This window comes from Nilaparvata lugens, chromosome 2 (genome assembly GCF_014356525.2).
Source record: "Nilaparvata lugens isolate BPH chromosome 2, ASM1435652v1, whole genome shotgun sequence".
Classification (NCBI taxonomy): Eukaryota; Metazoa; Arthropoda; class Insecta; order Hemiptera; family Delphacidae; genus Nilaparvata; species Nilaparvata lugens.
The window spans coordinates 6,794,016-6,821,623 of NC_052505.1; the positions used below are offsets into that span (position 1 = coordinate 6,794,016).

A 27,608-nucleotide genomic window follows, 5' to 3' on the forward strand; every position below is an offset into this window, starting at 1 on the left:
CTACCAACTCTGGCTGACGGCTTTGGCCATGCCTAATGAATTTTTGTCAACCATAGAATGAATAATACTGCATGTTACTTCATTGGATAAAATGTAAAGTGTTTATTATTCGATGTAATTGTGTATTGAGAACAATAAAATTCTTTTCTATTCTATTCTTTTCTATACGAAATAAATACTGACTAGAAAGCATCATGCTGCAAACGAAGCTTTTCGAGGCTGTTAATACTTTCTTATAGGTAGCCAAAAGTATATTAAACCCATCATTTGAATTATAATTAATAATTATTTATTTCCCGTGTTATCATATGGGCACGTTGAACTTTTGGTCCCGGCTGAAGTATGACAGTCGTAAAGCCCATTGACGGCTCAAATGATATATTCAGGCGAGGTGGAACTTCCGTCAGGAACTTCCCACCAATAAAAGCCATACGAATATTATTATTATTTATTTTACTATGCATTACGAAATAACGGGTGTGGAAGGGAAACAGGCGATCTGGTAAGCCTGCAAATAGGTTTTTTGCTATTTTAGGGGATGATTATTGTGATCTTGTAGCTACTGCCTTGAAATGAACTAACCTAGTTTACAAAATTCTCTCCTGCAGCTCTGTACTCTTGTTTTGTTTTCAGAAATATTGACTTTTTTTGACCTCTACGATGAACAATCTATGAACTAAAGCGCTATCTGTAGTGTTTGGTTTTAAGCTACACTGTACACTCAACTTTGTCTCTAACCTCAAATCTTAAATAACATTTGAATAAATTTATTAATAATATTGGAATTTAGTTTTATTCTCAAATTTGAGCAGTTCAAAGTGTTAGTGAAATTGAAAGGTATTTTGTATTGCTCTTATCAATACATTAATATTAGTTCATTATTTATAATTTGAAACTTATAAAATGAAATACCCTAGTTTGTTTTCAAACTGGATATTTTAATAACTCAGTATTATAATACATAATTATGAATATTTTACTTTTAGGATGTAGTATAAATAATATTCTATTCAACAGAACATCATATAGGAGCTATTCTGCAAATCTTTTGCTGGTGATGATGCCCCCTCACATCTCAAAATAATGCTTATTAACATGAACATGAGTAAAATTAACCTAATCACAATCACCTATTATTTAAGTCGTCCATTTTAAACATGCAAAAGTGTTCATGTAAGTTGGAGGTGCAAAGAGGTCGCCAACTTTTACATCTCCTGCAATATACTTTTTTTGTACCCGCTAAGTTAGGTGCGGTTTTTTGCAAGGAGCAAGGGCGTTAAAGTAGTTACTATTGTGAGATTAATTTTGCCAGCATCGGTTAGATTGAAAGCATTGATGTTATGGTAGACTATTTATTAAGAAAACTGATTGTTTAAAGTAAATCTCTCTATAGAGCATTATCAGTGAGATTTTGATTTAAGTATTTCAAATCACGTCTAGTCTCTGGCCCAGCCTGCAATATGACCAGTGCCCAATCAAGGCCAGCGGTAGCCAGGTCATAGCATCGCCAACCAGGCCAACGTAGCATCGTTGGCAAATTACCTCTCCACAAACTGGCGCTGGTTGACATTGGCCTTCATTGGGTCAACATGTAGATGGGGCATAATAATTGACGTGTGAACAGCCTAGTGCCGCATCTACACTCTCATCAAGTGCATACAAATGATGACGAGCGAGATAGAGTAGATGGCTGATTTGCCAGCGCTCGCTTTTGCTTGGCATCACCCTGATTTTTGTCGAGTTGAAATGAATTTCCTATCGGTTGCATATTTTTCATTTGTTCTAAAGCCACATTCACACTATGTAGCTGGAGAGCTATATAGCTAGAGTTTTATACAGCAGAGCTATATAAAATTTGAGCTACATATAGCTCTGCTATAAGTAGATTTAACGCTAATTTTATGTAGCAGAGCTATATGTAGGTCTGCTAGATGTAGCTCTGCTACTTGTCAATTTTTGTTCATAGCAGAGCTAGATGTAGCTGCTTTGTCCTTGAAGGAAGGCTGCCGCAGCTGTTTACTGCTGTTTGCAGCTATTTAATGTCTGCTGGGTTCACACCAGATATACTTTACTCATTTGTTGTCAGAGTGCTAGTAGGCTACTGCGCATTGCGAGCATTTATTCTTGTGATTTATATATTATTGTGCAATGATAGAGAAGTGAATCTGGCTGGAATAGAGACAAAATTATCCAATATCTTCTTTTTTCTCTGTGCTGCCATTTCGATGTCATTACTTGTAGCAGAGCTACATATTTTGGAATAAACCAGTATTCACTGCTCAGTTCCCAGCCAGATGCCAAAGAAGAAGTTTGTTCTTGCAACAGCCACAGCTACTGTGATATTTTCAGCACATAGAAAAGAAAGAATATATTGGATAATTTTGTCTCTATTCCAGTCAAATTTACTCCATTATTGCAAAATAATATAGAAATAAAAAAGAAATGCTCGCAATGCACAGTAACCTACTAGCACTCTGACAACAAATGAGTACAGTATATCTGGTGCAAACCCAGCTACAAACAACAGTAAACAGCTGTGGCAGCCTTCCTTCAAGGACAGAGCAGCTACATCTAGCTCTGCTATAAACAAAAATTGATATGTATGCTCCCGTATGTTTGTAGCAGAGCTACATATAGCTCAGATTCTCTTTGATGTTTACCGAAAATTTTGGATAGCTCATTTTCTACTATATAGCTGAGAAAATAGGCTTAAAACTGCTATATAGCAGATCTACAGTGTCACTTTTTGAACTTGTAGCAGAGCTATATAGCTGAGCTACATAGTGTAGACCTAGCTTAAGCTTGATCTAATTAGAACCTTGGTTGTTATCAAAAAGGTATTGCAATTTTTCAGAATCAATAGCCTAATTAGAAATCAAAACTTGACGGTTTAAAATGAAAATTTTGTTTTAGTGAATCAAGTTGAATCTCCACTCTTATTAATTTTCTGCTATAATTGAGTTTCAGATGGTGTAAAAGTTTTGCGTTCACATAAGCCTGCTGTCTCTGTACTAGCCCTTCATTATGGCCGATGCCAGCACTGGTGCTTCCTCAGTTAGCAATCCTGGAACCACCAAAACAGGAGAAGAGACTTCTCTAAATCTATTGCTGCATCCTCAAGTAGTCCAGCAAAACAATATTCAGAAAGTTCAGCAAAGGAAGCAAGAAGTTTACAATTGGTCTCAGACTGAAAAGTTCTTGAAACTTGCGATATATTCAGCGTGCCAAGGTGAGGGTTGCAAGTGTACCGGATGGAAGGTGCCTCCCAGTGTTAAGAGAGCCGTTGAAACAGACGGCTATCAGTCACTGTTGAATTGTGTTGATCCATGTGATAACTGCGTTCACCCAATCGGTGAGTAACCACTTGTACGCATTCATTTGTGAAATTTGTTAATTTTGTGAAATTTCATTATCTGTTACTGCGATCATACAAATATTGATGAGCTGAAAAATAGTCCAACTAGGGTAGGATCGCATTCTTTGTATCAGCATTCTAATTAGGAGTATAAATTAACTGAATAATCAGGAAAAGAATGAAACGAAAAACTATCAAGTAATAACGGAATAAGAAGAATTCAGGGTCTTAACTTGAAATAGTTTATTTAAAATTTGTATAATTACTTGTGAAACACATTCCAGTTTAAAAAAAGTAACTCTGAATCTAAGCTTTGTAGTTTATTCTTTTATTTTCTTGATTATGTAACCATTTGATTTTTAATTTGTAAAACTTTTACAATTTTTTTCAACAAGTAATTAGAAACTCACGAGAAAGTCTGACTTCATCACCATTACCTTATGTGAATTCTCATATGAAAACATGCTAACTGAATTGAATCTATTATTGATATCTTGCAAATACTGATACTTGGAACAAAGATAAATTGCAATTTTGAAAAGCATATACGGTAATAAATAGGTAAGAAATCGATACATCACTCACTGCACCTAGTAAATATTATACTATCGATGTTAAAAGTAGCTGAAATTAAATTTAAACTTTTCAAAAACTAAAATAAATGCAACTCGTAAAAATGTTTTCAAAAAAATACGCAATTTTTTTTTTTAAATTTTCTGGCTCTTCCTCGTTGTATCAGAGATTCAACTGGGATAGACAATGTATTAAAGAATGAATAAACGACTAGTTTTAGTTTCGTACATTACTATTCACGAGATTAGATTATAATTGATCCCAAATATGTTTTTGTTTGTTCGAGTTTCAACTTTGAAGGAATGGAAATGACTTTACATCCCTCCAAAATCAACTAACATAATTTTATAACCAAATAAAAATATAATGCCACATCTACATGTTGGCCCAATGAAGACCAATGTCGACCAACGCTAGTGGTTTACCAGCGCTGGCCTTCATTGGTCTTCTTTAGGAATTGCACCTTTACCAGGATGGGCCAGCGACTTTGGCCTACATGTGGCTGTGGCATTACAATGTTAATATACAGGGTGTTCTGAAAAAAGGTGCCCATAAGTCAGGGCGTGATTCCTCTCATCAAAAGAGGATGATAAAAAGTTCTAATTAACATAGATCCGAAAATGCTTAGCTAACAAGTTATACAGGGTGAAAATTTTCGTCTGAATTTTAGTTCCCCTGCGAAACAAAGCCCTACGGGTATTTGTTTGCTGTTAATTAAGATGTACAATTTAGCGTAATTTATGTAAAATGAACTGAAAAATGGAATAAAACCGTTTCCAGACCTGTGAAAAATAGACAAAAACTGTTAGGCCCTCTATTTTTCATGCGTTTTGTATTTAATTAAGTATTATTTTTTAAGGTTGTGTTTGTCTATTATAGACTTATTCTACATCTTTCTCTTTGAAATTGAATTTTCTACAAGTTCTGTGAAAAAATATACTGTGTTTATTGTACATTTAACATAGTAAATCTGCTTCAAACCTTGAAGGAACTTGTTTTTCGGGACCAAGTTTCGCTTATTTCATCAGATCTCTTAAAAATTACTGTAGCTGCAGGTCTGGAAACGGTTTTATTCAATTTCTCAGTTCATTTCACATAAATTACGCTAAATTGTACATCTTAATTAAAAGCCAACAAATACCCGTAGGGCTTCGTTTCAGCAGGGGCACAGAAATTCAGACGAAATCTTCCATCCTGTATAACTTGGTAGCAAGGATTCTCGGACCTAAGTTAATTATAACTTTTTTTATGTGAGGAATCACGCCCTGACTTACTCCAGAATACTCTGTATATAATTTGTATATTATTATTTTTCATTTGTAATACTTATGACTCACAGCTTACTGATGAATTGTTGCAGCTTCGCACATATCACACCTGAAAAGCCAGCCAGAAGAAGAAATTAAAAGGCTACTTGGCATGATTGTTGATGTGGAAATAATTTTCATGTTCCAACATAGAGAAGTTGATCCAGATTCGAAGAAAGTTTATATCTATCTCTACAAGGTAAAACATGGATTCATGTTATTCTTTTCGAATTCCCACTGCCAATTCTTTATCATTATTTTTATTATCAATACATTATACATTACATATTCAAATGTGTCGAATTCTTTAAAATTTGACTGTAGAGTCTGAATTAGCTAAGATGACAACTGGACCTAAAATGTTTCCTACGGTTTATATTTGATTGTAAACTATTTGTGTTAAATTTGAAACAAATTGTCCGTTTTGTAGTTGCTGTTCGTTTACACAATAATAGCGCTGAAGTACATCAGAATAAACTGCTGTCATATCATCTGACTTAATATCCATAAAAAATTGATGATTATTTTAAATTGCTCTGATTAGAATGTGATGATATGAATGGTGATGCTAATCACCAACTTGAAGTGACCTGTATTGAAGAGTCTGAATTATTTTTGGATGAAATAAACATTCTATTCTATTCTATCGTTCTTGTTTTATAATTAATAACCATTATTTTGATTTATTCCAGTTATTACGAAGATGTGTTGTTGAGATGACCAAGCCGAACATAGAGGGTCCTCTGAAGCAACCTCCTTTCGAATCACCCTGCATTTCCAAAGCCATTAACAATTTCATTTGCTACAAATTTAATCATCTTCAGCCATCTGTGAGTATTCTTTGCGCTTTATGATTTGATTCAATAAAAAAATGTTTTTGCCACACTGTGAACTGTGTAATGTATTGTTTGCTAGTTAACAATAAATTATTTTATCAATATTGAGTTATCAATTCCTATACTATATTATTTCAAATAATCAATTCAGTATACAGAAAATTAGATTCATCCAGCGCTTTAATATTATTGTAACTTATTTGTTGAAACTGGAATCTAGATCTCCAACCATTGTAATTGCCCATCGGATGGGCACGTTAAACTGTCGGTCCCGGCTGAGGTATGACAGTCGTAAGGCCCATTGACGGCTTGAATTATATATTCAGGCGGTGGGACCTTCCCGCAAGGGACTCCCCACCATACGAATCTACTTTTACCATTGTAATTGTTAAGTGTACTTTATTTGTTTTAAAATAGATAATATTGTCAAGATGAAGGTTTATTTTATCTATTGGTAAAAACTAAATCCAGATCTTCATTTTTTTGAATTTGAATCTATTAGAGATTTCTATTAAGTACTAAAGTAGCTTCATATTATGATGTCAAATCTATCAGTTGATTGAAAAAAAATTATGTTCATTGAACAGGATCTGGTTGAAAAATCTTAAAGATTGAAGAATTATAAATTATAGTAAAATTCTTATTCTCATTTTATACTTAATAATTATGGAGAAATTTTACAACATCTCGTACCATACAATCAACTTATTCTTATTTTAGTTGATAGTTCTAGAAGTTTTCAACTGTTGCAACTTACTTTTTTAACAGGAGTGCCAAACAATGTATGATCTAGCCAAAATGTTCCTTCATTGCCTTAATCACTGGAACTTTGAAACACCCAGCGCTAGACGTCAAGAAGACACAGCCGACGAAGTATCGGCTTACAAAGTTAACTATACAAGGTAAAATATGATTAATTTATTAATAGCTTGTTAAATGTATAGCTTTTTATTGATGTGGGGGCTCATATGGAGACTCGTATTGGTTACTTCCATTAGGTTATTTCGATTTTACAGTTTGATTTTTGAGCGTCAGGACATAGACTGATAAAAAGTTTGACTATTTGACAGTAGATTGAACAAGTTATGATGCAACTAAAACATGTACATATTTTTCTGAATTTTATTTTTGTTCAGATATGACTAATGTTCATATTTGTTGAACATTTCTTCGACTTGAGAATTTGTGATTACAATCGCTCACATTTGGTGATCTCCTTTTCCTAGTTTAATAATAATAGCAATAGCCTGTTTTTTCTTTTCTGACTATTGTATTGTTTGCTCTATCCACTAAAAAAATAGGCTATGTCAACACAGGAACAAAAACTAGGAAAATGTTTGCAGATGGAAGTCGGTTACACTCTACGAAATAATTTATTATGTTATCCGCTTAATCTTGCAGTCTCATTTTTTTGAGGTCCCGATTTTTTCTAATCATTTCAACTACTGTATTTTTATTGATTGAAGGCAATGTTATCATTGGAACCTTCTGTTCTGAATGTTATTCTGTAACCTTCTCAAAAATGCCATTGAAGAACATACACTATTTTTGAGAATCCTTTTTATGCTAAGAAATTCAAAGTCTTGGAAATAGAATAAAAAATGTGTATCAAGTTAACCGCTAACGGTAGAACATACACGATAAACTTGTTTGCATGTTTATTAGGCACACACACGTGTTCATCATGCATGTTTTGTCTTCAGTGAAAGGCTTTTAACATGAAATAAACAATCAATAACAATAAATTAACCACTGGAAAATTACAAATTATATTTTTTTTTTTTTATTATTTAAAAATTAGCACCTAGTCTGAGACTAATAAGCTATTTATTTTATCCTAATTTTACTAAATGGACTTTTTCAAACCTCATCCTATGATTCAGTTTGTCTAGTTTTTGACTACAATTACTTAGTCTAGTTTGTATCCTATAAAATAGTTTCATACAATCAAGTTAGTAGGCCAATAATAATTTGTTTGGTTTGAAGGGATGAACATTTCACTATCACTAACACCACCTTCAAGCCATCAATTCACAACACAAATTTCACTTCACTAACTCATGCGGTTTTGTTCTTTTGAGCCTCCTGACCAGACTATCAACATCAAGCAGCTGGATTGCCTCTTTATTGTCGTGCTGGTGAAGTCTCTCTTCATGCTTGGCCGCAAAGTGCTCAATAACTTTCGTGACTGTCTCCAATTGAAGGTCGCGATGAAGATCAGCATTTCTGATGTACCAAGGAGCGTCAACAATATTTCTTAGTACCTTATTTTGAAATCGTTGGATAATTTGTACATTGGATGGTTTAGTACAGCCCCAAAGTTGAATGCCATAAGTCCATACTGGTTTCAGTAGCTGTTTATATAGTAGAATCTTGTTGTATATGGACAGCCTGGATCCTCTTCCCAGCAACCAATACATCTTTTTGAATTTAATTCCTAGTTCTTCCCTTTTCTTCTTGACGTGTGCTTTCCATTTGAGCTTGACATCCAGCGTCATACCCAAATATTTGGCAGTATTAGCATGTGGAATGACTTTCTCATTTATATATACTGGAATATATTGAATTCTTTTATTAGTAAAATTCACATGTACAGACTTGGTATCATTTAGTTTAATTAGCCAATGATTTGTCCATGTGTTTACTTGATTAACTGCTCTTTGTAACTTTTCTGTAGATTCCTCAATATCTTCTGCGACTGAGAGAATAGCAGTATCATCTGCAAATGTAGCTATAGTGACTCCTGCTGGCTTTGGAATGTCACTAGTGTACAGTGTATACAAAACTGGTCCTAGCACACTTCCTTGGGGTACACCAGCTTTAATTTGCCTTAGTGTAGAATATTCATCATCCAGCTTCACTCTGAAATATCTCTCGTCCAGGTAGGACTTCAATAATTGGCTATATGCCGCGGGTAGGACTTGTTCTAATTTATGGCACAAGCCTTCATGCCAAACCTTGTCGAAAGCTTGGGCAATATCCAAGAAGACAGTAGAACATACCTTTTTCTCCTCAAGGCATCTTTCTATTACATCTGTTATTCTGTGTACTTGATCAATTGTTGAATGTTTACTACGGAATCCAAACTGGTGAGAAGGTATAAGTTGTTTATCCTGTAGAATTGGTTTTAATCTTGCCAACAGTAATCTTTCAAAAAGTTTTGATAGTACCGGTAAGAGTGATATTGGTCTATAAGAGGTTACTTCATTTAGTGACTTTCCGGGCTTAGGTAGCATTATAACTTCGGCTACTTTCCATAAACTTGGCACGTACTTTAAACGGAAAGCTGCATTGAAAATATGACTCAATTTCACAATTGCTTTTCTAGGAAGATGTTGAAGTATTTCTCCTGTTATGAGGTCATATCCGGGTGATTTCTTCTTTGCCATATTATTAATTTCTTTTTTAACTTCTCTTGGCGATGTTGGAGGGATATTATCCAAAAGTCTTGGCTGTATGATTACATTTATTCCATCATTGAGCACTCTATCATCATGAGGAGTGAATGTTTTCTCAAGATGGTTTGCAAACAAAACCACTTTTTCCTTACTGCTGTGAGCCCATGTTCCATCTTCTTTTCTTATTGGTGCCACTTGTTCCACTGGTCTCTTTATTTTCTTTGTCGCTCTCCATAGTGAGTAGTTGGTACTGGCCTCATTACTTAGTTCCTCCAGGTAAGTGTTAATCTCTTGCTGTTTTATTTCATGTATTGCTCCTCTCAAGTTCTTTGTAATTCTATTCAGTTCTATTTTACTTCTTGGATCTCTTGTCGTTTGCCAGATTCTTCTAGTTCTTCTTCTTTCTGCTATCAGCTCTCTTACTACTTGGGGGTAGCAATTACCTTTAATTTTACTCTGAAGTGGGGGAGTGTTTTCCCATGCAGTTTGTTGAATGCTCGTTACAAACTCTTGTACTTCATTTTCCAGCTCTTCAGTCGTTTGTAGAGATGTGTCTAAATCAATGTTATTTTCTATCATGTGCTTTAATGATTCTATGTCTGTATATTTATTTATTAGTTGTGGTGCTCCGGGTTTTTTCACAGCAGAGCTATGGATTGTAAGGACAATTGGTGAATGATCGGAGTTAAGATCAAATTCTTCCTCAACCTCTATAGTGTTGGGTGATATGTACTTTGTGATGAAGAAGTCTAACAGGTCTGGGATCTTAGCTCTATCTGTTGGCCAGTAAGTTGGCTTCCTTGTCGAATGTACTTCGCAGTTGTATTCATCAACGGCCAGTTGTAACTCCTTCCCTTTGGTTGTGGTTAGTCTCGAGCCCCATCTAGTATTCTTCGAGTTGAAGTCTCCACCGATGATGAATTTTCCTGTGAAATTTCTTAAAAAATCACAGTAATCTGGTTTCTTTAAGCTGAATCGAGGAGGGCAGTAGACAGCTGCGATCGTTATCATTCCACTCGAATGGCATGTAAGTTTCACTTTTACAGAAATCGACTGGAACTCTTGCAATTCTATTTTCTTATACTCATGATGAATTAATTCTTCTTTAACCATCACCGCACTTCCTCCACGAGCACTGTTCTGGGGATGTACTGCATGATATATTTTGTAACCTCTCATTTTCAAATATGATTGCTTTGTGAAATGTGTTTCTGAAATTAGGCAAACATCAATTTTTTGTTCAATTAGAATTGCCATTAGATCATCTTTATGCTGTAATAGACCGTTGGCGTTCCATGTCATTATTCTAAATTATAATGATAGAAAAAAAAGTTTAACATAAAAAAGATCAGCGAAGAAAAAAAAAACATAAAAACGGAGATACAAGAACCTACCCTCAAAAAATTTTGCTCGAAGCTTTTCGCTATGATGACACAACAATTTATACGTTTCACGTATTCAATTGTGGGGTAATAGCTCAATGTCACCTACACTCTTCAAGCTTCAGAAGAAAGCAGTAAGAATAATTTGTCATGCACCACCACTGGTAACTTGTAAGCCACTCTTCTTGAACTTGAAACTATTGACTCTTCCCTCTCTCTACATATTTACATGTTTGCTATATATGAGGAAGCACGCGCACAAATGTACTCTGAATGGCAACATTCACGATTACAATACAAGAAGTAGGCAAGTATTAGAATTGACGCTCACCATTGGACTACGGCTACAGAAAAATTGGCGCTACATGAGTATCAGGATATTTAATAAATTACCACTCGAGGTTAGAGCAATGGATGAGAATCATTCTAAGTCCTAAATAAAGAAAATACTCATTCAAAAGTGTTTCTATTCTATTGAGGATTACTTCAACTCAGATTTTGCACTAAGCAGGTAGTGTGTCGTTAGATTTTTGATATTTGTGTGCAAACTCGGTTTTAGTTGCTGTGATATTTATATAATTCCAATAAAAGCTCCTGTACATTATTTGTATTATTTGTGTTGTTTGTGTAATTTGTAGCCTATTATTTATGCTCTGTTGTAATTTTTCTGCTACTGACGTTGTTATAACATTGTTCAATGTTTTCGGCAATAAAAATTTTGGTTTTGATTATAACGTCATGTGTCTCATGGATGTGTATTCGTTAGTGACCAGCCTTACAATACAGGGGTTCATTGCTACCAAGCTGTCGGTTCCGGCTGCCTAATAATTACAGACCTAGTCATAGACCTAAACCAGATCATAGAGACCCTGGAATTCATCAGGTGCGACCTGAAAACTCTGAGACCAGACCTGAGCCAGCCAGGCCACTCGACATTATTATTACTGCTAAACCACAGTATTCCTAACAGTTGTCTTTCAATTACAGATGGTTGGTGTTCTGTCACATGCCGGTATTTTGTGACTCGCTGCCTCATTTCGAGACAACACTGGTGTTCGGCCGAACGCTGCTGCGGGCTGTGTTCAAGTCAGTGAGGCAACAACTACTCGACCACTGCCACAATGTGCGAGACCGGCTTCCACCCGAGAACAAAGTGCTCATCCTGGTCCACTATCCCAAGTTCCTCTCTATGCTCGAGGAGGAAGTCTATTCGGATAACTCTCCTATTTGGGATCCCGATTTTAAGAAATCGCCGCCGACTTATCTCCAAGCCACCATTGAGAAAGGCGTTTTGTCAAGGCGTGGCGGTGAATTCGAGAAAATCAGCCTGCCATTGGCCGCCGAAAAAGAATCATCTTCCGGATTCACAACGTTCAATCTCAGTCCGGGAATCAGGAAAAAAGCTCAGCGAATTGAAGGGTAAGTTTGATTTAATAATTATTTGCTGATGAATTATTATTATTTATTATTTTATTGATTCAATGATACAAAATTATTATTTAAAATAATTTGGGGAGGATCAACAGGCACAGCCCAAAACTGTTCCTCCCCCGAATTTTGATTCATTAAAATAGTCCAGAAAAAAGGTTATGTTTCCTTCACTTAATAAAATTTTGTCTAATTTTCTCACCAAACACTTGAAACAATTATTAATTTTGAATTTAGAAAGATTAAGATCTGAATTGATAACAAAATTTCTTTTTACTTAGCACTCGAAACTGTAAAATAAATTTAAATTTGAAATATTTTGTTCCGAAAATTAAAACAATCTTCTCCACTAGAATCTACCATAATTCTAGAATCTATCATAATTTATAATTCTACCATAATTTATTATTTACGCTTAGGCATAATATTTCGCTAGAATTTCCGACTTTCTTCATTTACGGTCAAGTGGGAATGGACATCTAAAGATTCAAACTTCTCCGTTTCATGTGAAAACATTACAGTAATACCTGAACTTTCGCATGTATCTCTTTGCTCAATATTATTATAACACTCTTCAGTCTGTAGGTTAATATGATTAATCATGTTATTTTGGTCTAATTATTTTTAACGCTAGAACATAAGTTGAATTCTGTTTTGTTTTAAACACATGAATAAAGGAATCTGAATCTGAATCATTCAAGTCTAAGTGAAAAATTCACTTTCTCGTTTATTCTAAAACCATGTTTCTTACACTTCATAATTTCTTTTTACAATGAATCATGCTGATGAATTATTCCACTATATATTCAAACTAATAAATTATTATTCAAACATCATTCAAGACTGAGTGGAAACTTCACTCACTCGTTTATTATAAAATCATGTTTTACACACTTCATAAATTCTTTTCACACTAAATTGATTGGAGTTGCCTTTCATGCTGATTAATCATGTTCTCAACATGTATTCCAACAGCTAATAAATTAGTATTCTACCATCATTCAAATATTAGTGGAAATTTCAATCTCTCTTTTATTCTAAATCATGTTTTAAACACTTAATACCTTCTCGTTTAAAACTCTTTGACGTTCCCGATCAAATTTTGAAAAGTGAGAATACAATAGAATTCCATTGAAATAGGCAACTCATAGATTCTCTCATCATAATTCTATGATTAACATTATTTAAAAATTAATTGACTACGAATAGACCGGGAGAATTAGAAAGAAAACTTCATAGAAAGGAAATTGAACACAGAATAGGAAATTGTTGAAATACAAATCCTTTTTTATTAGTCCTTTCAAATTTCCTACTTGGTGTTCATATCTGTTTTTAATCTCTCATAAATGTTTCACATATTTTTTCAGATTAGATAAAAGGTCTCCTGAGCCTAAAAGAAAGCGTGCAGAAGCCGCAGAAACTAATGAAGATATTTCTCAAGATTCTGTTGCTAAGATTTTAGCTACTCTTGGTGAATCATTGCAAGTTCAACAAAGCAATGTAAGTCAACAGAGCAATGTAAGTACGCCTTCAAATATCAAGCATACCTTTCACTGTCAATGTGAAGACTTATAAGTTTACTTACTGAATAAGGAATTGATTAAAATAATTTTATATAAATTTTAATCTAGTCTTGCATTCACGAAATTATTTTTTCCTACAGATACCTTGAAAAGTGACTATTTGTGCACTGATTGCAGGCCGCAAAGAATCACTTTTCCGCACTAGTGCGCAAAGTGAGTACTTTGCGTACTCCAGATTTGCAGCATGACAACGCAAAATAGTTAGTAGGACAGCGTTGCCTTGCCTGCTTGCCATTATAAGTGCCTTCATTATAGGTAGTCATTTGAATGCTTACATAACATAAACCCCCTTCAAGCAGTCACATAAATTTTCAATTGAATTACTAATCATTATAATTCAATTATTATTATTCAATTTTAAATAAATTAAGGTTTTATTAATAATAAAATTACACAGAAAAACATTTGATGGATTTCAGTGAATTTTACCCATAATTACCCACTTTTCATATTTAATGGTAACTGTAGGAACAATTTAATGTGAAATACGTGCGCAAAGTTCGTTTGCTGCACTCAAGAAACCATTCCGCCCTCGCCTACGGCTCGGGCGTAAACGTTTCTTTCGGTGCAGCAAACTGTCACTTTGCACACTAGTTGCACAAATAACTATAGCAGAACATATATAAAATAAAAGCTACACGCAGAATAACCAAATTATCAACTGCATTCTGTTTCTTGGATCATTTGCTTGATAGAATATTCTCTAATAGAACACTTTACTGCAAAATATTGAAATTTGGGTTATACCTATGCGCAAGTGAAATATAATGTGCATTCATTATTTGTTTTTATTCTTTTGTATCTATTTATTTGAATATATTTTTTCATTTGTATCTGTAGTTTCAACTGATTCATCAATTGTTATCTTGTTTTTATTCCAATGTTCGTAGCTTATCAATTTAATTTCAATAAAGTCAACACTGTGCTTGGTAGCGTTAACATGGTATCGTGGTAACAGAGAAACCATTTTTAGCCAATTTTATTCAATATTAATAAATTCCTACATTTTGATTTTCAGTTTGTTTTCCAAGATGGTATTAGCCTGAAGCCAAGAGGTGAAAGTGTCAAAGAACAAGAAGCTGAGAAAGTCATAGAATTTCATCTTATTGGCAATTCATTAACCCAGAAGGTCTCAAAGAAAACTATGCTTTGGCTGATGAGCTTACAGAACCTATTCTCAAGACATTTACCCAACATGCCAGTAGAATACATCACTCGATTGCTATTTGATCCGTAAGTTTCTTGATTACCAGTATATTTATGAATATAATTAATTATTCAAAAGACCGCTCAAATGCACCATTTAGAAATCCATTTAGTGGAATTTTTCGATTTGTTCAAGTAATAATTGATTATTCATTATTTCAAGCCCCTACTACTCTCACTATAGAAAAGGTATCACATATTATTGTTGATAAACAGTATATATTTTTCTGTATTTATTCTGTTCACTTCTATTATTATAATGATACAATATCAAATTATTTCAAGTGAATATTAAAATAAAAATAACTTATTACACATTACTGCTGGTGCATTATTTATTAATTTATGACTGATTATGGACACATCACATAACTCTCAAGCAATATTGAGATCAGTGGTGATCAGGGTGATTCATAAAGTACATTACAACTTTGAAAATTCGTATAAATCTTATTAAACAAGGTACAGAGCTCAGCTGGTTTTGCTGTTGTTTTAAAGGATAACACTTCAAGTTTTTTTATCCTAAACTAAAGATTTTCGATGTGACTTCCGTTGGTTATTCTTGCAGACATCCCATCGATAGTCGATTTCTCCCCAGACTCGCACTAGCATTTCAGGTGTAACTTGCTCAACAGCAGCGCAAATCCCTGCTCTAAGTTCAGGTAGAGTGGCTGGCAAAGGAGGTACAAACACCATATCTTTTATGAAACCCCCACAAAAAAAACTCCAGCGGTGTTAGTCTGGGGAACGAGGGGCCATGCAATTGGCGCATTACGGCCAATTCACTGATTTGGAAAGCGGTCATTAAGAAAATCTCGGACTTCAGTCAGATAGTGTGGTGGTGCGCCATCTTGCATGAAGAAAACATTTCGTTCTCGGTCATCCTCATTGATCTGTAGTATCAAAAAATTTTGCAACATACTAAGGTAGACTATGCCGTTTATCAAACCAAAACACAGAGCTAGCATGCTCGTTTCCAGTGAAGGCAGTCATCTTTGACGTAACTGCCGCTAGCGCTTGTGCGGCTTACGCGAGAAAAGCCTTGGAGTGTTTTCCTTCAAAACCAGCTGTGTAACTTGTTTAATAAGATTTATATGAATTTTCAAAGTTGCAAAGTCCTTTTTAAATCAGCCGGTATTTACATGTATTTATTTATTCAATGATAATACATATTCATTAAACATTTTCATGTATTACTTCATTGAAGTTGCCATTTAGAGTATGGTATTCACAGGGTTGAAAGAAGCTACCCTCACCTATCTACAAGATAACTAAGTCACTACTGGATATATTGGCTTGTTCGTAAATGGAATGGCTTTTTAACAATGAAAGCATTCTTTAGTTGTTGATTTCTAGTGGATTCAGCCACTGCAATCAAGTTTCTTCTCCTGAATCGTTGCCTGGCGACAATTTTGTTGTTGTTGTTGTTGTTGTTGTTGTCTTGCCGACGAATGAGAAGGTAGTAGATGATTTCGAACGAATTGAGCAGACTCACTCCCAGAAAAAGTCCAGCAGCACTTCCGATGGCGACCGTCAGGTCCAAAAGTGTCCTCACCACATTCCTCTTGTATCGTTCACAAGGAAGAGACTCCATCCGCACATATATCTCACTTCCATACGCGTCATCCTCGTAATGCTCATTCAGGTAGGACAGTTTCGAGATGATTGTGTACTCAGGCTCGTCACAACTCGACAAGCATTTGCAATCCACCGATGTGATCTCATTAGGACCAGAAAGTTGAAGAACTTCAGAATGGTTTGTCAAGCATATCAGACCTTCAACATCACAAACTGGAAAGTTCAATTGCGTGGGCATCAAGTGATGGACACATCCGCAGAGATTCATCTGTAGACTAGCCCTGCAATCGACAATGCACGCTGAATACGAATAAACTGAGTTGGTTCCGAGTATATTCTCTTTAGGAAATCGACAGTTCCGTTGCTCCTCAGTTATATCATAGAGAAGTGGGTCATTTTCTATTTCTCTCACTTTAAACGTCATATTGAATACACTTCCCCATGTGACTATTTCTTTCTCTTCATGGGGATGGTTCAGGAATGGTACATCTTCTGGAGAATGCAGAAAGAGTTTCACGGATTCAAAAACTTTAATTTTCAAAGCTCCAGGACCAGATTTGTGATTGGATGTTAAGAATAGATGTGGCGAGTGGAGCTTATGGATTGAGTTGAGTGTGTAGCAGGTTCCGAATTCAGTGTCCAGTGGCAGGAAGCGATCGCAACAGTTGAACGGCTGGTCGTGCCACCTGCACGCACCAATCAGCTCGGAGCACGACGCTCGAATCTGTTTCACAATGGCGTCCATATGCTCAGGACAATCGATTGTTTTGTTGCAGTGTACCTTGCAAGAATAGCATGTGCCATCAAAGAAAGTGACGTCTCTCAAATAGAAATCCAGATTCAAGTTTCTGTCGGGGCCAAATATTTTGTTCCCCCAGTCGTAGATTTTGTCGGCTGACTCGTGTTCGCAGATGGATATTGCCGGGAATGTTGTTTCCCAATTCAAATAAGTTGTCTCAACTGTGAAGCTGACTGCGTTGTTGTTGAAATTGTACCACATCTGACTCACCAACTGGGTCAACCCTAGAATCGCTCCCACGCAAATACATGCCCAGAAACTTCGTTCACTCCAATGTCGGTCTGAATCTATTATGTAATGTAGACCGTGTATTGAACTGTTCTGGAAAAACAACTTTATTCGCTCCATGTGCAACAATAATTCAATTGTATGTAGTGTGGAGTGGAGTAAAGATAGATTATCTTTTATATATATTCATCGATAATCAACTCTCTTCATAGTTTTATGATTATCATCGATGATTGCGGTACCCAAAGTCTTGACTCTTCTATAATCACCCATTATCTTTATTCCAACTACAAGAGTATTCTATATTTTCAATTCATACAACAAATAATACACGAATTTCTATCGTTATTCATGTAATTATATAAAATCATAATTTGTCCCGTATTTGATTAGGTTATCTTTATATAATTTTCTGTAATATTGTTCATATCTGTAACTTGCTAGGAATAACGATATTGCTTCTCTAAAACGTATCATTCAACTCCATCGCGCTCAACACTTTGAATCTATGAAAAAAAAATTCTAGATAAAGTAAAGAGTGTAAATAAATCCCAACTTAAATTGTAAAGCACTAACTTGTAAACATCGTACAAAATCAGTTGTGGATAATAAGAAACCGTTCGCTTATTCACAAGCGAACATGCTTAATTATTTGATGCTATCTGTGTAATGTGCTCTCTCTCTCTCCATTAGATTGTATCTGTGTAAAAGCTTTCAACAGCCTATTGATCTATTTTGCAGAAATGTCGTTTCTATCGATTGATATATGTTAGTGGGTTGTAATCTACCATTAAATTTTCTCTGGACTAATTATAGATGATTATTGTCATTAGAATAATATCAAAGGCAATCTATAAAAATTGGTTATTTGATAGTAGGAGACTTACAAACGTCTTGTTCATCCCAAATGGTAAAGTTGGATACTTCCATTACATAATGAGCATTAAAAGCATCATAAAATAACATTTTCAATGCATGTGGAAATCATAATCATCAACATCACATGGACAATCGTAATTGGTTCTGACAGCAGCATCGGAAGTCCGATTACATAGAAGTTTGATTAAACGTTGGTCACAGTTTATTGTAAAATAGAATTTTTCATTTTTTCTGTTACCTTTTCAAGCTTCTAATTAAATAACTTCATTAGTGTTCATTCATTCAATTATGAATAAATATAATTTGTTTCATTGGTTCAGTTATTTTTAACAGTTAACACTTTTTCTGTTACCTTTTCAAGCTTCTAATTAGATAAATTCATTAGTGTTCATTCATTTAATTATAAATATAATTTGTTATATTGGTTCAGTTATTTTCAACAGTTAACATTGTTTCTCAGAATTTCTTCAAACATTAATTAAAACTGTTGGTCTATTTTATAATTCATTGAAGAATTCCTCGCACACAGGCTTTGTCCATGTGAGGAAACTTCTTCGAGTTTTGTATATGTATATTCTGTATTGTTAGTATTTCCTAAGAAGAAGAATAAAGATAATTTCCATTTCAATTATTAGAAATTGCAGTTGAGCAACTGCTGGAATATTATAATACGAATTAATTACTGTCCTTATAATTGATGTTCTAGAAATAACTGTCATTTCTGTTTCAAATACAAAATGTGTATCACAATCAAATCAATTAAAAATCAAGGGGAAATTTTCAACTGTTGTTGAAAATGAAATTGAGGATTGTCATTGTTGTTAACGTTGAAACATTTTCAATCTCAAATTTTGCGTAAATAAAGACGATTATTATTTCAATAATAGTAGTAACTCTATAAATAAGAGATGTGCTTGCAATCCAATTAATAAAATTGTTATTTCAGAGAACATAAAACATTGGTATTAATAAAAGAGAAGAAACCGATTGGTGGAATATGCTATCGATCATTTCCGTCGCAAGGATTTACAGAAATAGTATTTTGTGTAATCAGTACTTTCCTCCAAGAAAAAGGGTATGGAGCCCACATGATGAATCGTTTGAAAGATTATCACGTTCAAAAGGGCATATTCCATTTGCTGACGTTTGCCGATGAAAATGCAATCGGTAAGTTTTATATGCTTGTTTTTCGTTTGTGTTTCAAGTTATTGTGCATTCCTCAATACTTCACTAATTTCATTCTTAAGAACACCTACTATGCGAGAGGAGTAATTTTGAATGAAGTATTTTCTGTTCATTCATAACTTTACTAAGTAATAGTAGGTATTGATTAAATCCATATTATCAAGTCTCGTTTTTTTAATGTGATTAATATTTTGAGTTTAAGTCACCAGCTGATTGAATTCGGTTTAAGCTTTGACTGTGCAAACGGCGCTAAGATTGATCAGGTTAGGCAACACCAAGTTGCAATTTGTCAATGATTTCAATCATCAGTCTATAAAATTTACACTAGTAACAGAGATGTTGTACATTTTTTCCTTATTAAGATGAAATTTTTTAGTTGTCAGTTCCATATTATAATTTAAATCAAATAACATAAATTATGTGGAACTGGCAATATCTCTATCATTTCACCTTAATTAGCTTATAAGTTCGATTTATTGAATAAAAATCATCAGTTTTGTATTGATTGAGTAGCTACCGTACAATTAGAATAAAACATTCCCTATAATTACCAATAACTTGATATGAAACACAGTACTGTCATGGACTATAGAAGTTATTAGACTCTTGAAATTAATTTTTCTAATCTCTTATGTTTTGGGCTAATCATAGTGACAAGCTATTGGCTGATGAACTGGGAAACAAACAGTGATTGTAATTTGTAAAATGAGTCTCATTCATATTTATCAAGCTAATTATGTGATATAACGTAATAACGATACATGTCGTCTACGAAATGAATAATTTATCAAAACCGATTTTGAATTGAGTTTTTTTTAGTAGAATAGTGTTAATTGATCTAGTTATTTCAACTACAACATTATATTTTTATTATTTTTATACTGAAGTTATTTTTTATGTTTCCAGGTTACTTCAGAAAACAAGGCTTTAGCGACAACATAAAATTGAATCCTGCTGTTTATAAAGGTTTCATAAAGGATTACAAAAGAGCTATGCTGATGCACTGCCAATTGAATGAGAAAATAGTTTACACTGATTTCCGGTCTATTGTTAGACTACAGAGAGAGGTTTGTTGCTTTCAACAGTTATTTATTATTTTGAATGCTTTTTGTGGTTGAAGTTTATGTTGGATGTATATCAACTTCTATGTGCACAACAATTCTTACACAAAACTCCAATAGTTATTTGTTGACGTGGCAAAGTTTGAACAGTAATGTCCACTCTATCACTAATCACGTCGTTAGCAGAAAATAGAAAAACAATATAATATATACAGAGATAATAAATAAATCGAAGCAAAAAGTGACAATAAATGTAATTGACCGAGCGAAGTGAGGTCTAAGATTCAAGTTGACGGTTTGGTATTTCTCTTAATGTTTAAATGTTTATATGTTGCGCATTTACGGCGAAACGCGGTAATAGATTTTCATGAAATTTGACAGGTATGTTCCTTTTTAAATTGCGCGTCGACGTATATGCAAGGTTTTTGAAAATTTTGCATTTCAAGGATAATATAAAAGGAAAAAGGAGCCTCCTTCATATATTACCGTAAAAATCAGACTAGAATTATTCATCATAAATCAGCTGTCGAGTTGACTATAAATTGCATGCCATGACGCATGCAATTCAATATCTCAATGTAACTTGGTAAAAAATTAACAGCTGTGTAGACTATAAATTGCATGCCTCATTGAATGCAAATTTTATGCACTAAATAGGATGCAAAGAACTTATAACAGCTCGTCTGGGCGCCTAGATGTCTTCTGGTTTTCTCGCGCTAAATTCTGGAAAGCGTTATATGATAATTAAATCTTGTGTAAGCATGATCTGATCAAATAAATAGTTAGTGTATCAGTGTGGAAGTGCTTATGGTTTGGGACGTCGTTATAACTGCGCGAGGTCTACTGTTCACAGAACTACTAGTAAATATGTGAGTTCAATATAGGAAAATAAAAAAGTCTTGGAAAATGAATGTTTTTCAATAAACTAGATCACTGCTTTCAGCCAGCCAGCTCACTCGATATTATCATTACTTCACTGCTGAAAGAGTAGGCAAAAAATATTAAAATAAAAATGAATAGACAGGCAGACTACTGAAGAAAATTAATGGTTCAGATCAGTAAGAATTTGAATACAAGATGAATTCGTTGATTTAATATGAATAGTGAATATGGATGTGTGGAAAAAACCTATGCAGGCCTAATAGCATTTCAAAGTATATACGTGGGAAAGAGAAAACGGTATAGCAATAATAAGATTTAAAATTAGAAAACTTTTGCAGAATAAAATGTAGGGAGGAGGTCAGTAGCATCTAAAGTTTTATTGTTTGGATCTTATAAATAAAGAATACACCATCATTAGGTTTAGTGTTAAAATTTATTATTCCAAATATACAGAGTGCGGCAGCGAAACTTCTTTTTTTAAAAGTTAATAAAATTCTTTGTATGGATCAGAAAGTTTGTATTTATTTTTTGTAATGTAAACACATATATAAAGTTTTGTTTCAATTTGTTTTGAATATCAAATCAGGTAGGTGACGTCACCCATTGCATTCTCCATACACTAAGTAACCCGATTTCTGGCGTTTGTCATGACTCCTGCCAGCATTACAGGCGCTATGTTGGCAATTTCTTCCCTGATATTGGTCTTCAAATCTTGTAGGGTCCTTGGAAGGTTCACATAAACAAGGAATTTCAAAAACCCCCATAGAAAAAATCACATTGGTTCAAATCGAGAGATCGGGCTGGCTACTCCAAATCGCTCCTAATTGAGATGAGGCGTCCTAGAAAGTGTTCCCTCAATTTAAGTCACGTTCAGAGAGTTCCTGCACAATTGCCATCTTGTATGGATGGGAATGAGGGTCATCATGAAGAATTCGTCTCATAGAACGATCGGAAAGTTCAAGAGCAGACGCATGTTTGCACGCAGAACGCTGTGGTGATCGCAACATTGAAACTCTCACTGCCTCAATGTTCTCAGGTGACCTAATGGGCCGCGGAACTTCAGTTCTTCGTCTTGTCGCACTTGCAGTTTGTTTGAACGTAGTGACCCACGTAACAATTGATTCCCGGTCCGGGACAGTAGCCAAAGGGGCTAGACTAAAGTTATTTGAAACGAGCGAAGGTTTGTGATCAAAGAAAATCCGCTCGAAAAATAAAGCAAATTCACGCAACTCATTTTTCCAATGCATGATGGCGACTGAACTTGTCGGAAAGAAAACTTTATGTTCTGGCCTCTCTAACGAGACCAACTTCGCTCTACTACATCAGCTGACTGAATGGCGTTCACTTCAAAAAAGTAAGTTTCGCTGCCGCACTCGGTATAACTTGATAAAACATTATAACAATGCCCCTCAATCCCTTACATTCGGCTAGCGGCTTCTTGTTCACATACGTTGGACTGTTGTGACTGCCCGCTATGTGAAACACATATCGTTGAATAATTTCGCAATTCCAGTAACATAGGTAAGTAGAACCATAGAGTAAAGATAGCATAACAGATAGATTTGCTATTACCGGTATGCTATATTTTCTCTTTGGTAGAACATCGTAGTTTCAATTTTTTCATTTTTTGGCAATTATTAAACATTTCCTTCCCGGACCCCCCCCCCTCCTTTTATTACAGCATAATGTCACTAGCTGCTCAAACAACTATTAACCAGTTCCTAAGGACCAGTCCATATTAAGCGTTTTTAGAGTCGGCAGGGTAGGAAGCTCTCCTATTGGCTGATTGCGTTGCTGCTTGAAAAAACGCTTATTAATTATTGTTTTTGAAGTGACGGATACAAGGATCCAAATGTTCAAAGAACCCCACACTTCAACCGAAGCTTATTGTGTTCCCAAGTAGTATGTTAGTTAGGCAAACCAATACCTGTGTCCTTTACAAGAACCAGGAGTATTTCACTATACTATCATCCCATTCATCACCTGGTTGCTTGTCGCAATCCAGTGTGATATTCTTGGCAGTCTCTTGATACTGATTAGTCCTCATGACCTACGTGAGTTCCACTCATGGCCTTCTTTGAAGGTCCTTCCGCTGAGGAACTGGGCCCGGCCACCCTTAACTCAGCCTCTTGACCCACATTTGTGCCTGGAGTTTCGCCCATCTCTGGTCTCTTGGGTTTTTCTGTTTGCCCCTCCGAAACTGCCCTGATGGGGCAGATCCCGTGGGTTTGAAGGCAAGGCAACTTCTGGAGTTGCCTTGGGGTCCCTTTTAGTCGCCTCCTACGACAAGCATGGATACTGTGGGTGAATTCTGGTTTTCAACACATTGTTGAGTACGATGTTCGTCTCAAAGCTTCCCCAACCCACAGGGCGAAAAAACGCTTAATATGGTCTGACCCTTAGGGATCAGTTAATAGTTGTTTGTGCAGCTAGTTGATCTGGCCCTAACTATTAATCTATTAACCATTCACCGGTCCCTATTCATTCAATATCATTGTACACTATTAGTACCTACTCCTTAGGCAGGCCATACAACTGGACACTGACCTGATGTTATAAATTAGTACTATTTTATACAGTAATATTGATCGTCTAGGGACCGCTTCAAATATGTGATTCGAATGATTGTTTTTCTTTTTTTTTAATTATAATGATAGCATTTTACTTATTTAAAAGTTTTGTTTTATTCTTGTAGGGTATTCAACAAACATACTATAAAGTATATTTTTTGTGATTTACTGTTTCTAGAGACTTTTATTATAGTATTGCTATAAAAACCTGTAATTTTCTTGCTATGGTACTTTATATTATCATTCAATTGGAAGTGTGACAATTGTATTTTATAAGTGGATTTATAAAATTAACATCTATTCTAATGCTTTTAGATCCTGCAACAGTTGATAGAAGATCGGAAGCAAGCGATAGAGGAGGTGCGACCGGGCCTGACCTGCTTCAAGGAGGAGATCAACCGCACAATTCCGCTGGAGTGCATCCCAGGCATCAGCGAGACGGGCTGGCGTCAGGCCACGCGCACCACCCGCGTCTCCAAGGTCACCGAGGAGACCAGTGACCCCGACACTCTCCACAAGTCTTTCAAGAGTGTCCTCAACTCGGTTAGTCATTTATAAATTCCTAGTTTATAAATATTTTGGACTCAAAATTGGACAAAAATCGTGAAGTGTAAACATAACCTATTTTTGGACAATTTCTATCTAAATTTGAGAAAGGAACAGTTTTGGGCTTCAAGCCTGTTGTTCCTTTCCCAATAATTCATAGTTGAGAATGATATTGTAACCTATGTATCAATGTATAAATAACTACGATAAATACAGTTGACATACATGTTCGTTGCTGCCAAAGTTAGTAGACAGATGTCTACTAACGTTGCCTTGCTGCGACTGTGGGCTCCATTACACCGTCATATCATAGAGAAAATATAGCTTATGCTATCTTTTCTGTATGTACTAATATTTAAATTCATAATATTTGGACAATTTAGGACAAAATTAGGAAATTGAAGAGGTTTTGGGCAATAACCTGTTTTTTTCTTTTCCGACTACTGTATTGTTTACTCTAATAAATAAATTCTATTCTGTTTTATTAGTCAAAATGTCTCTGATCGACTACTGATTCGTCAACCCAAATACAGACCCTTGAAGTCCAAGAATTATTGGGCGATAATAAGATGAAATGATATTGATTATGATTATACAAAGTGCGCCAGAGAAACTTACTTATTTGAAAGGCCAATAAAAACAAAATTACTTCAGTTATTGTTTCAATCTTTATATGAAAATACAATATTTCAATTTTTTTATTGCAGTCTTGGAAATTACATCAGATCAATGTGACCTCCATTGTTCATACATTGATTAAGTCGATTTTTAAGATTTGTTGCAGTAAGTATCAATCGGTATGTTGGCAATAGAGTCGCGAATGTTGTTCTTGAGGTGTGCTATGGTCCGTGGTCGATCGACATAAACCAGGGATTTCAAATAACCCCATAATAAAAATCGCATTGAGGAAACGCATGTGGAAATGAGCCTCGTCACTGAAAAAAAGACCGCGTCTTCAACGCGAGTTAGAGCGAATTAAAAAATCAACACTGATAAGTAATACTGTAATTATTGTAAGAATAAAATCAGTCATTTGTTTTTTCATCATTTCTCATTCTATTTTTTCTCAGATAAGGAATCATTCTCAAGCGGAACCCTTTTTGGAGCCTGTTGACAAGGATGAAGTACGTGACTATTATTCAATCATCAAATATCCAATGGGTAAGTTCGAGTATTTTCAATTTTGTTATTAGTATAGGCATAGAGAAACAATAGCGTAAGTAGATATCCCATGGTATAGGGCGTTTATGTCGCAACTTTCACTGGTATCTCAAGCCGATTACTGTCAATTGCTGTCGATTTTTACTGTTTTGACCGGGTAAGAGTGTATGAACGGCACAATATTAGAGACTACCAGCGACATAAAGCTTTACGGGAAAGAACTACGTGGACTATCGGCTTGAGATAACAGTAAAAGTTACGACATAAACGCCCTAAACCATGGGAAATCTACTTATACTATTGTTTCTCGGAACAGTTTATACTTCCTTCTGAGCCCGATCGTGATAATTCAGGTAGTAAAAGTTGAATGAAATCGACTTGATATTGTCAAATCTACTGATTTATTGAAACAATTTGAAATTTGGTAAGTTACATGGATATGTACCAAAATATTACCTTTCACAACAGAGAAAAAGAGAGATAATTCAATTTTTTGCAGGACATATTCATCGGATGAGATTTTTTCCTTTTGACTTGAGTAAAAAACATCAAAATTGACATTGAGCTCAGAATTAGACGTGTTATGATTTCATCTCATCTCAATATTATTAATTGTAGTTTCGAACATTAATTTAACAGGACATTAAAGTACAGTGTATTCTCTAGCTTTTCATTGTAATTTTAACATTTATAAATATACTCTTCGCTGTATTTTGTCAATAACATCTTTTATTTGTGATTTATTTCAGATTTGAAAACAATGGGGCAGAGATTGAAGGCTGGCTATTACACTACACGGAGACTATTCATTGCTGACATGACACGAATATTCAACAATTGTCGTATCTACAACCCTCCAGAATCAGAGCTGTATTTGTTTGCCAACAACCTTGAGAAATATTTCCAAACTCGAATGAAGGAACTGAGTCTTTGGGACAAATAACAGTCAGCTTCTTCTCTTAAAGATGCGCATTTGGAGTTTGGAGGTGTCCAATCGGTTGACATTGATCTCTAGTGAATAAATCATCACTAATATATTTTATATTGTCAAATATTTTTTCTACACAAGATATAGACTTTCTAAAATAAGATTTTAGATAAATATTGTACCTATTTTGTAGTGAAGAGGTGCCTTCTATCACCTAACAATAATTTGAACTCTAGTGACAGAGTTCTGTAAATATGGATCCATTGGATATAAATAAAAACTAGATTTTTCTAATTGTTGGCTTGTTAATTTCCTGTTGCAAAATCGTACAAATATATTATATTGTGAGCATTCTTTCTGAATTTCTGTCTAGCATCAGCATTTTAGTTCAAAGCTTCAAATTTCTGTCAAATATTGACTGGATGAAAGCATCCCTGAATTACACAGCTAATATGAAAATCCATTGCTGTATTCCGGAGAGAGCACTCAAGTTGTTGGATGGTTGTGATATACCATCATATACCAACATATCTTCAATATGTCAATCCCCAAATATGTCAAAAAAACAATAGTGGAATAAAACAGTTTTTTGATAATTCGATTAGTACCGTATTTATCCTAATTTTTAAGGATAACATTTTACAAGACTAAAAATAAGAGAACAAAGCATAGTTTTTTCCTATCTAAAATCATTAAAGTCTCTCTTTTTGCTTTAGTACATCT

The 27,608-nt window shown here is 34.7% G+C and overlaps 1 protein-coding gene across 3 annotated transcripts; it reads left to right on the top strand.

Moving 5' to 3' along the window:
• The first annotated feature begins 690 nt into the window (after window positions 1-690).
• On the top strand, window positions 691-27,179 carry LOC111057719 (histone acetyltransferase KAT2A). 3 transcript variants are annotated; one of them, XM_022345181.2, is made up of 13 exons: window positions 691-837; window positions 2,968-3,352; window positions 5,289-5,434; window positions 5,928-6,065; window positions 6,840-6,973; window positions 11,839-12,270; window positions 13,647-13,797; window positions 14,881-15,095; window positions 19,499-19,719; window positions 20,644-20,804; window positions 24,566-24,793; window positions 25,867-25,957; window positions 26,707-27,179. In XM_022345181.2, the coding sequence occupies exons 2-13, from the start codon at window positions 3,025-3,027 to the stop codon at window positions 26,898-26,900; spliced, it is 2,439 nt and encodes an 812-aa protein (XP_022200873.1). In that variant the 5' UTR covers window positions 691-837; window positions 2,968-3,024; the 3' UTR covers window positions 26,901-27,179. The 3 variants fall into 3 exon arrangements, with proteins under 3 accessions (XP_022200873.1, XP_022200878.1, XP_022200886.1); XM_022345186.2 differs by having other exon boundaries at window positions 706-837; window positions 2,962-3,352; XM_022345194.2 differs by having other exon boundaries at window positions 724-837; window positions 13,647-13,779.
• Window positions 27,180-27,608: the final 429 nt, after the last annotated feature.

Bases quoted from the DNA above. Each gene is read 5' to 3' on its own strand.
- LOC111057719 (XM_022345181.2), top strand. From the start codon at position 3,025: ATGGCCGATGCCAGCACTGGTGCTTCCTCAGTTAGCAATCCTGGAACC. The intron at 6,974-11,838 runs GTAAAATATGAT...TTTCAATTACAG, and splicing joins TACAAAGTTAACTATACAAG to ATGGTTGGTGTTCTGTCACA. The intron at 25,958-26,706 runs GTAAGTTCGAGT...GATTTATTTCAG, and splicing joins AATCATCAAATATCCAATGG to ATTTGAAAACAATGGGGCAG.